This window comes from Dysidea avara, chromosome 7 (genome assembly GCF_963678975.1).
Source record: "Dysidea avara chromosome 7, odDysAvar1.4, whole genome shotgun sequence".
NCBI classification, from domain to species: domain Eukaryota; kingdom Metazoa; phylum Porifera; class Demospongiae; order Dictyoceratida; family Dysideidae; genus Dysidea; species Dysidea avara.
This window is the reverse complement of record NC_089278.1, coordinates 24,729,691-24,741,287: the sequence shown is the minus strand read 5'-3', so window position 1 is coordinate 24,741,287 and position 11,597 is coordinate 24,729,691. Positions and strand designations below refer to the sequence as shown.

Here is an 11,597-nt window from a genome sequence, read left to right as displayed (position 1 = left end):
GTATTAACTGTAAGAAGGTGAAATAACTGTTTTACATTCTAAAGTTTGCAAACTACTGATTTCACTCAGTTTAGACATAAGAAACATTATAATTTCTGAATCTATGACATTACCTCTTATTTCCAGAACACAGATATTTTATTATGAATAATAATACCCATACAAACTATTATAAAAGTTTAACAAAACACTGCAAGGATATGTTAAGCTATATGTTTTCAAAAACATTGTGTGGAGATGTTTAACTAGTTTTTCAAAAATTCTTCAGCAATACGATTGAAATCATTTACAAAATCTGGGTTATTGTGGATTCCATGACCAGCCTCTTCAAACTTGTGTACTATACAATTTGGAATATTGTTAGCAATATAATCAGGATGGTATTCTGGGACTACCGGATCTTTTTTTCCGTGCAGAACAAGCGTCGGACTTTTCACATTGCTGAGGTGATTTTTACAGATGTTACCTCCCAACTCATAAATCTTCAAATTTGTATTGATCCACTGACTCCAGTAGGCAGTTGCACACTCTTCACCATAAACTGATACTTTTTTTCACGTGTAGCTGCATCTAACAATGAAATGTCCTTGTATTTAATGTATAGTTTCTTATCTTCTTCACCTACAAAAGTATTTCCTCCCCAGATTATTAGTTTACGGACAGATTCCGGATACAAAGAGGCAACTATTATTCCTATCATTGCTCCATCACTCCACCCAAACACAGAAAATTGTTTAATCCCCAGTACATCCATCAGTCCTTTGGTATCTTTAGCGTCCCTCGTATGAAAATCTAATGTAAATTCTCTCTGTGGTGGTCTTGATTTACCAAACCCTCTTGGGTCAAAAGTTATAATTGTGAATTCTCCACCACAGCGTGATCCATAATAGTCAAACTGATCAACAAAAGCTTCAGTGGTTCCTAATGCACCAGGTATACACACAATAGCATGAGATCCGTTTCCCTTCGTTTTGTAATACAGTTCCACTCCATTCACCAGTATCTTACTTGCAGCCATTACACGATTGATTAATGCCAGAGAAAATGTACTGCAATAAAGTGGTATTTGTTACACTTGAGTGACTTAGTTAAGACCACTACTAGAGAACCACACCATGAAATATGTATACACCTAGCTATGTTTTATAAATATTACCCATGAAATGTGCCATGAAAGTTGATTCAGCATCAGATTACTATTTTCATGGCGTAGGAAAATGTCGAGGCGGTGCAATGCCCCGTAAATTGTCTAGTATTTGAAGCGAATTTCATAGGCAGTGTCTATGAGATTTCATGAGTATGCTATGGCAAGCCATAATAGGCTGTTCTCTGGTAGTGTTCGATGTAGTACGATCCCCGAGTACAATAGCTATAGCTACGTGATGGACCCGGCCCCGATAGACTACGTATAGCTTTATGTGCGTGCCGGTTTCACTAGGACTGACTAGGAGTATGCATTCGTATGATGCACTTACCTATAGCTAGTTAGATGGCTGGCTTGTTTTTCAAATAGATGATCTTGGCTGTAGCACAAAAATACTGGTCAACTGAAATTAACCTTTACCCCGCCCTTCCAGTTGCGCCTGCGTGCTGGTATGGTGCTTATCAATTAGGATAGTCCGGCAACAAAGAACAGATAGTGTACCCTCCGGACACCATGCAGGTTGTCCGGAGATTCTATCTATGCCTGCTGAAGATTTAACCGAGGTTAGCTAGCTACGTTTATACATTGTAGCTAGTCGTAATCCGCGTAGGTCAAGGCGTAAGTATAGTGTGTGTGTGTGTGTCAGTGTGTGCCTCTATAGGTTTTTTGCCTTTTGTACTTACCTTACCGTTTGTGATCATAGCAGTGTCCTCATACCTCGCATCACATAGCTAGCTACACAGGAACTGATGTACGGTGCAATATTATGTGTCTTGTTTGCTTCTCAGAACACTTTCCTATTATTGAAGTCACGTGAGTCCTAGTGCAGGACAGTTTTTTTATTCCAAACCATTACAAGGGTTCCAAAGAAGTGGCACGAATCCGGAGCATCAGTATTTGTATGTTTACATTTGAATTTGTAGCTATTCACTCATGATAAAATTCCATCAAAATGCTGTACCAGATGTTAAGACTAGACCACAGTAGCTATTGTAGGTGGCAGCTTAGGCCATACCTATTTGAAAAGTTGCTGCTTGAATTATTTTTACAGCACAATATAGGTTGGTCGGTAGGCAAAAATAAAACAAAAAAAAGCTAGCTAGTTTCAGATACGTGATCACAAGCCATGTTTCACATTTATACTGCACCATCCACACACGTGGATAACTATATAACATAGCTAGTAGCTACTGTACATTCTGAACTCTCTATACAGGGTGAGCTGTTTGTAGCTAAAATCTCTAAATGATGATTTGTAATGTAACTGAACTCTCTACAGGGTGATTTGTCATGTAGCTGAACTCTGTAAATGTAGCTACAGAGCTAGTGGCTTGTAGAGTAGCTAAACTTATTCTTCATATGTAAGTGTCACAAATGTGTTGCAAAATTTGAATTGGCCACCTCTGGCTCACTGTAGAAACCAGCTGAAAGCAATCACATTGTTTAAGATCACGCACCAATTAATAAATATACCGACTGATACCATACTCATACCAGCTCCATCTAACTACTCTCTACGAGGTCATTCAATGAGGATGTTACAGCCAAACACAAGAGTAAACTCATACCTTAACTCATTCTTCCCTTCAAGTATAAAGATTTGGAATAATTTACCCAACGACCTCATCACCTGTTCAAGTTTAGACCAATTTAAAGCAAGACTAGCTGAACATCAATTAATCACATAATTAATTTTGCTGATTTATTATCTGTGCTTGTATATACTCTTTGTAAGAGGTTTTGCACAGTAAACAATTATTAATAATAATAACAACTCTCTACAGGGTGACTGGTAGCATAGTTGAACCCTCTACTGGGTGACTTGTTATGTAGCTGAATTCTCTACATTGCATAGCTGAATGCTGTAATATAGTGACTTGCTACATAGCTGACTGCCCTAATACTGTAATAGGGTGGCTGCTGTCTCAGTTGCACGTTTGCTACATGTGGTTGGGTTGTCTAAACCACTACAAGGCTTTTCTACCATAATTATACCAATTTACCTACTGTATGTACTGGTTCATGGCTCATTCCTTTAAGTGGTTTGCCTCATAGGCGTGGCCAGCAATCGCTTTTAATATCGAAGCTCGATCATATTAAAGGATAAACAGCTCATGTTGAATCGTGGGTTGTAAAATGGGTACAAGGTATAATAAAGCAAAACAAAACGTATTTTCACACAAAGGAAGTAATATATAATTTAAGTCTTAGTATGATGGGTAATCTCATTATCCATTGGTTTAATGTTTATACAAACCATAATATTGATGTCACATGCCACAACATTAATTTTGTCATCATCAGGGAAAGTACCTTTATAATTCTTGGAATTACAACCATCAATGTAATTAATAATTTGTGGTCTTCATATACTACTCACCCCTGCTGTCATAATGTTGAAGTCAAAGGTGATTGTATTATTATGTTTATGTTTTTGAATCATTCCTACAACCCATGCACCATTCTTGTTAAGTTTCCTTTATAAAAGATTCCTGTTTCTTTCATGACACTTTTAAATCTAACATATATGTGACCCAGTCTGGGAAAAGGGGTCTTATCACCTGTTTAAAAGTATCATTAGTGTGTTGTATATAGCTTGCCAATGGTTGAAGCTTTGGTACAGCTTTAATCCAACATCGCTCGAGCAATTTGCTTGCCATTAAATAACTCACTAATTAAGGGGTGTGGTAGCCGTTTCGCTTATGAATCTTCATCCAATGACTCGGGGGATGAAGACTCGTGAGGAAATGTTAGCCACGCCCCTTAATTATCAAGTTATTGCGAGCAACTTACTCAAACGACGTTGGATTAAAGCTGTACCATATGTGTACCAACTTTTCACGCATTTTACACCAATTTCTTACCTTCCAGAGCATTTACTGTGTAAGTAGCGAACAGCTAAGTTTCCCACCATTTTAGATAGTTTTTAAATGGTGGTTGACTGTATCGGGCAAGCTCCAAAGGGGAGGGAGGTGGGGGCCCGGGAGAAGGGTAAGAGGCTGTTTAAAAGTTTGAAAAGGATAGCATAGGAATGAATTAGGCCAAGTTAGGGGCATTCAGGTATCAAAACTGGCTAAAATGAAAGGAAATTTACTGCACAGGTCTTTATTCAATACCACAGAGCTTTACAGTCACATACAACCATCCCCAGGCTGACCATAGTTCCATTAAAGCCCCACACCACACTTACAGATTGCCACTGGACTGCAGTCGGCAAAGACAGACCACTCAACTCTAGCTGATTTTGATTATGAAATTAGATAGTTTATTCATGTAGGCTTGTGTTCTTGGTGAAAAAATTGAATCTGCTGGCATGGGTGATAAGACCGGTTTTCCCAGACTGGGTCACATATACACTTGTTTGACTATAATAATCAATTCTCAGACCACAAACTGATTGTCAGTTCCAACAATGAAGTTCTATTCTGTTCAACGTATTAACTGTCTCAATTACATCAAGAATTGTGATGCAACGCTTGGCAACAGTGTGATTCTGTGATCATCTCAGGAAACCATTTGTAGTGCAATACTTCTCTACAGTCCACCTACATATCTGATCTTGTGGAATGCCACTACCACCTAGGAACATGGCATGGTATATTTGAATGATACAAGCAATGTACAGAGCAATACCATTAAGATTAGCATTACACATACAAAAATTCTTCACCTACATATTATGTGCATACTGTGGATCATACTATAGAGACCTGTGAGAAGGTTATAAACTATTCCTCAAATGGATAAATTTATTTTCAGTACTATTAGTATGGCTCAGCAAATATTTTACAGGTCAACAGACACCTGTCTAGTTATTTCTATAACAAGTTTCTAGGAAAAACAAAAAAAGTACTACACATTTCTGATTTCAACCACAAAAACATGTGCATACTGTGGATCATACTATAGAGACCTGTGAGAAGGTTATAAACTATTCCTCAAATGGATAAATTTATTTTCAGTACTATTAGTATGGCTCAGCAAATATTTTACAGGTCAACAGACACCTGTCTAGTTATTTCTATAACAAGTTTCTAGGAAAAACAAAAAAAGTACTACACATTTCTGATTTCAACCACAAAAACATATATGGCCACCTAGGAACATGGCATGTATAAGTGAATGATACAAACAATATACAGAAAGATTAGCATTACACATACAAATATTTTCACCTCCATTTTCACCTGCATTATGTGTAGCTATACTGATCATTCTGTGAATGCTATCCCTCTAAGGACCTGTGAGAAGGCTTAAAGCCTGTGATACAGGGAATCAGAAACATGTAGCTAAAATGTGAAGAATGCAGAAAAAAATATGGGTACCCATATCACACCACCCTTGTAACTATAGAGACCTGTGAGAAGGTTATAAACTATTCCTCAAATTGAATAAATTTATTTTCAATACTATTAGCAAGGCTCAGCAAATATTCAACAGGTCAACAGAAACCTATCTAGTTATTTCTATAATAAAGTTTCTAGGAAAAACCACAAAAGTACTACACACTTATCTGATTTCAACCACAAAAGCATATTATGGCTTTTCTAATACATGCCTAGCACAAAAATGTGCACATAAACACTAAAAATCCCACTTGTTTTGGCTTACTGCATGACGCCTTGCTTAACAGCTAAACTATAAGCAGGTAAGGTGTGCAAGGAGCAACCATAACTTACTACAGTAGTAGGCTGCTAACTACTGAGTCAGTTCTAAACCACAAATCCATGGCCAGTATTGTGGATGTTCAGTAGAAGTAGCCGCTACACAGTGGGTACTAATGTATAGGATATTGTTTATCAGAGCTCCTGAGAAAGTTCAATAACATCATTAAAGTGAACCTCAACTTCTGTAGTATAATTTTGTACTACAACAACCTTTATATTGTTAACCCATTAGGGAAGCCAGTAAAGAATTTAAACCCTGGTGAATGCAGAAACCAGGTTCAGTGGTGACTTGATACATTTGCCCACATTAAATAGCTAGAAAGTTTGAAATGTTATGCTTCTGGCTTGTTCCAGACCAAATGTCATGTAATTTCATTTTCTACATACCATGTTATAGTGGGTTATTTTTGACATCAAATTTTTTTGAAAATGACTGATCTCACAAAATTTTACAAGTAAAAAACTCATTATACTAGTACAACACCTCTATAATAGTTTACAAGTAGTAGGAATTTTATGTTGGAATTAGGGATCAAAGAAAAATGTGAACCAATACTGCCAAGCTGTCATGAAGGAAAAGTGAAGCTGGTTTTTGGGTGATATTTTTGAGCAAGAAAGCCCAAACCTCCATGATCTACTGTACCAAATTTACAGTACTACTGTACCATATGATACTAAATAACCAGCTCAGCTAACAATTATTAGTGGGCGAAACTTTCACAGACAGAAGGAAATTTCTCCTTACAAAAAAACCTGCTATACAGTTTGTATTTTATGTGTAAGGCCACATAAACTTAATTATTAGTTTCTTCATTCTCCATAGCAGAGTGAGAAGGTGGGTTTATTTATTTTCTTTATCTGGAGAACTGAATTAGCTGCTAAATGACTCAGACTTTCAATTTTCTTAGACTGTTCTATCTGTGCGTAGGTGCCAACATTAAAAAGTGTTAGATGACTGCACTCACCTACCAGTGGTACAGAATCCTTTATGCAGTAAGGAAAATGGCAGGAATGAGAAACTAATAGTTAAGTTTATGTGGCCTAATATGTGCATGCATGTTTGCCGGCACAGTGCTCTTTTTGCGTGTGTGTAAATAAGTATATATGCAGATTGACTGTGTGCTTCAAGTTTTGTATGCTGATAAAATAGATACACACAAGTTGTTTTTGCTATGTATATGGCACACATGCACAATAAAATTTATAAAAGTGTGATGTGTGTGGGAAACAAGTTACGACCTACTTGAGAATTTGCTGTGTAAGTGATTTTTCACTACTGTATATGTGGGACTACACATACCGTCCTGTTATATATGGAAGCTGGTAGTTAGCAAGAAATAACACCACTAATTTGTAACATATGGCATACATTGTTCACATAACAACAGATGCGGAAAGGTAATGAACTCTGATAGATAACAGGAGTACTTGTGTGATACGCAAACATAGTATGCTATACAAGTAAACACCATATAGTACAAATATTCACGTGATGTAAATTTTGTAGTTGGCCAACGGTTTGCTGTATGAAGCATTTAAATTTTTTGATTATTCTATGCCACCGATTGACAGGGTAACGTGTGTAGACAACAAGTAATCTTCAAAATAAAACTGAAAATTCTCACGTCCATGGCCGTTAATTCATGAATTTACATCCCTTGAAAATTTGTACATACACAATAGATTGACACAATTAATATACATGTTACTGGTTTCCTTTAATCCCACTGTAATGAAGTTATCAAAGTGGTAAACTGGTATAATTTAAGATTTATCCAGTTTGAAAATCTATTATATAGTGGTAGAGTCTACTGCAATTTTTCTCACAGTTAGATAACTTGATTAAACAAAGCCAATAACATGTATATACTATTGATTGTCATATACTTGTGCTTCTACAGGTACATATTGTATACTGATACATATTATATGCACACACGCACACACACACACACACAGTGGCATGCACACACAGAGAAACCGTGACACACACACACACACACAGTGACATGCACACACAGAGAAACCATGACACACACACACACTGTGGCATGCACTCACCGTGACAGGTGCGCACACACTGTGACACACACACACACACAGTGACATGCACACACACACACACACACACACAGTGACACGCACACACACGCACGCACACACACACACACACACACACACACACACACACAACACACACACACACACCACACACACACACAAATATACAGAAACTGTGGGAAATATACAGAAAGCTAGAATCAGCATAAATAGAACTTAAGTCTTTGCTTATACATGGAAAAAACTATAGGATGGTACAACATAACTTTATACTTTATAGTATAACAAATTTCTGCCAAATTTTGCATGATGCTTACTAGTCATATACATATATACTCCAGCATTAAATTGGTAAAGTAGTTAAGGAGAAATGTGATAGAGAATTTTATATGAAGTTTGATTCTTGTGCTGGTCACCCACAGATCATACTTATCACTATTCAACCTCCACCTTTGTAAGCTACTTGTTTCTGTGTCACTGTGGGTTTTTCCATTGTGCTTGTCCCCAATTGTCCAATTGCAAGTGTGCATGGTTATGGAACAAATACCTGAACCACATTGTTGTTTGCATGCTTCTTACATTTATAATTTTTATGATGAAACCATGATTGATCTAAGAAATGAAAAAAATTACAACACAGTATTTTGGTTTAAGTTATTAGTCAAAGTTCATTGGCCTAGGAGACATGTACTGCTTGACAATTTCATCAGTGACAGCTTCACGTCTCTTGCGATGGTCTGACACTAATTTCTGCAGCACAACAATTAGCTCCTTTTTCAATTCACCTGTAAGCATGGTGCCCGATTCATAGTCCTAACAACAGAAAAGGTAGTGGGTTTGAATTATTTACATGGTTCAGTTACAGACATTTGAACAGTTGCGTGATAATGCATGCATACATGTACATGTGGGTGAACAAAGATTCACCACTCAGTGATATGGGCACAAATTGGATTGTGTTTGTTACATCACTTATAACTACTACACAATGTTATACTCTCATGTGTACCTTCTTGATTTTCTCCAGCTTTTCAGTGTCATCCAGAAAGAAGCTCAAATACTGATATGAGACATCAACCTTGGTGTCACCACCAAATTTACGATGTTCTTCCAGTGTGTCTCTGCCACCACTGAAAGCATACTTGTTAACCTATAAAGCCATAAAAGACACACCATGACCACACTTCTTACAGGTGATCATGACTCACTTTGGTTGCTATTTCTTCATCAGTGTCAGTTAGAAAAATCGATGAATTTGGATCACTGGCACTCATTTTGGACTTTGGCCCTTGCAGTGCAGGAAAAAATATTGAATGCAGCAGAGCTGGTTTGGGATAGTTTAACCTTGGAGCAGCATCTCTTGTCATTCGAAAGTAAGGATCCTATAAACTACATCATAAATATACACAAGTATATAGCCAGGTAATGTAACCTGATCAATTGCACATGGAATTAAACACATGATATCTGTTTTTTCTCCAAAGATGTGGGGAAATGAGTTGCTAAATGATGGAGCTGCTTGGATTGCTGGAAAGGCAATCTTTCCTACAATAATTATTATAGTATTTCTTATAATGTGAAAATTTAATAGATGCATACCTATGTTATCACTCTCCTGGAATCCAAAAATGCCTCTTGCTTGGCTGAAAGTGACACACTTCTGAATCTTGATGATGTTGTAGTAGAATGCAGTGCAGCTACTGATATAATCAATATCAGAGAATATGAAGGTCTTGTTCATGTCAAAACCGCAGGCAATGATGTCCTTAGCATTTTCATATGCTAGTCGATGGGTTTCTTCAGCTTTTAAATCCTTCCACAGAAACTTTTCATCATCAGTTAGCTGGATAACCAGTGGGACATTGAAAGCATCCTGCAAGTACCTAGGAGAATATTAAAATGCTAGACACTTTGCATCCATACATCATACATACTTTGTAAAGAGAAATGGAATCAAATGTCCCAGGTGCATGGACTCTGAAGATGGTCCCCTGCCAGTGTAAAGGTAAAAAGGCTGTTTCTTCTCATAAGCATCTAGAATCAAGCCAAGCTCCCTGTGTGAGAAGAACACACCCCTTCGAAGAAATGAGTGCAATGGTTTCCCAGTACATTTTTCAATACGGTCCAACAAATCATCTGTTATTCGCTGACTTCCAAACTGTTCTACAAAATGCATATGAAAATCTAATAAGTACAACTGTATGCAATAAACTACAGAGCTATATGAACATAACTATACAAAAGCTTTACATTTTTACTATCTTAAGATCAGCAAAAATGTAGCTATGAATTTTGCTTGCCGATGATTAATTAATGTTAGCTGCAATCTTAGCTATATTAGCTTACATATATAATATTTGCTAAAAAGTGAAAGAAATACTTGTTTATCATATTACATTTACCAAACATGTTAGTTGCAGTATTTGCTATTCTGATCTTTCTATTATGGCTATATACTCAAATGAGTTAAGAATCAGGTCCTATGCTGCTATTTAGTTACTGGGATAAGTTGCAGCACGATTATAAATTCTGTTGCTTATGAATTCACAAAAGCTGGAAGAGTATGTTTTGTAGTGATGCCATAGTAGCTACCTGGACTAAGAAAATGCTTCATTGTTTGTATTTAAATTAATTGCAGCTATACAGATCTGTTACATGCAGTGAGCTACAACAAGGCAATAAGCTAGTTCAAAGGGTAGGTAGTGACCCAAATCATCTATGAAATTTCAAAAATTGAAATGTAAGTGCCCATATTTCATCTTTTCAATTCATATTTCTCAGTAATTCTAAACTTAAAAATCCAAAAATTTCAAATTCCGTAATTTTAGAGTTCCGTAAAATTCTGTAAACTCCCGTTACATCTGTTCAATTGTCAACTTTCATCTTGAAATGTACAAAATGTCAGACAAGATTTCGTCTTTCAGAAATAATTTCAGAGGTGACCTATGAAATTTCAGATCGTTACCTACCCCTCGAGCTAGTACTTAATATTATCATAGGGGACTTATTTATTGTACTGCATGGGCAGTCAGATTAGCTAACAGCGTATATAGCCAATTGCAAGAACCATTTTTCATATATGGTTTCTTCACTTGGTTTGCTAGCATCTAGTGACAAAACCCTGTGGACGTTACATTGCTGATTTTCTCGTACGAGCCGGCAGGAGCCATACAGCTCAACAGCATGGAATACGAGCTGGAGCATTAGTTTTCCATGGGCTATAACTAGCTACAAGGTAGTCTCAGTTTGTGCTATAGAGGGTGGTAGGCAGGAGCAGTCCATCAAGTATAACGAAAAGGAAAAGAAACGCGCAATTGACGTAAGCCACGAAATTGTCGTGAGTGTACTGAGTAGCCAGTATACTGAGCTACGCGTTTACACACTTGGCGTCGGGTCGATATATAGCTACACGCAATAGCTAGTACGGCTCTTACATTGAGAAGCTACCATACGCCGCTAACAATCGACATTTAGATTTACAATGCGATAGCTATGTATAAGATTTACCGATTAGCTTGTTGTAATCAATGCTGCTTTCCCCTTCAGCTGCTTCAGCGGTCCATGGATCAACGTGCTGTTCTTTCTTGCCAGCCATTCAAATATATCGGACACCACGTCGGGCACTGCGATATGCTTTATACTTTTAATAGCTATGTAAAAAGACCAGCAGCTACACTCCACTTGGCTATTTATTTCAGTAGCGGTAATGTGCGTTTGCATTCTTT

At 37.1% G+C, this 11,597-nt stretch overlaps 1 protein-coding gene and 1 pseudogene across 1 annotated transcript; both read right to left on the bottom strand.

Moving 5' to 3' along the window:
- Nucleotides 1–484: 484 nt before the first annotated feature.
- LOC136261110 (valacyclovir hydrolase pseudogene) lies at nucleotides 485–1,018 on the bottom strand (annotated as a pseudogene).
- A 7,441-nt stretch (nucleotides 1,019–8,459) lies between these two features.
- Nucleotides 8,460–11,581, bottom strand: LOC136260629 (tryptophan--tRNA ligase, cytoplasmic-like). The gene is made up of 7 exons (XM_066054437.1): nucleotides 11,380–11,581; nucleotides 9,807–10,035; nucleotides 9,472–9,755; nucleotides 9,305–9,417; nucleotides 9,081–9,254; nucleotides 8,882–9,022; nucleotides 8,460–8,685 (listed from the first exon to the last, which is right to left on the bottom strand). The coding sequence occupies exons 1-7, from the start codon at nucleotides 11,465–11,467 to the stop codon at nucleotides 8,530–8,532; spliced, it is 1,185 nt and encodes a 394-aa protein (XP_065910509.1). The 5' UTR covers nucleotides 11,468–11,581; the 3' UTR covers nucleotides 8,460–8,529.
- Nucleotides 11,582–11,597: the final 16 nt, after the last annotated feature.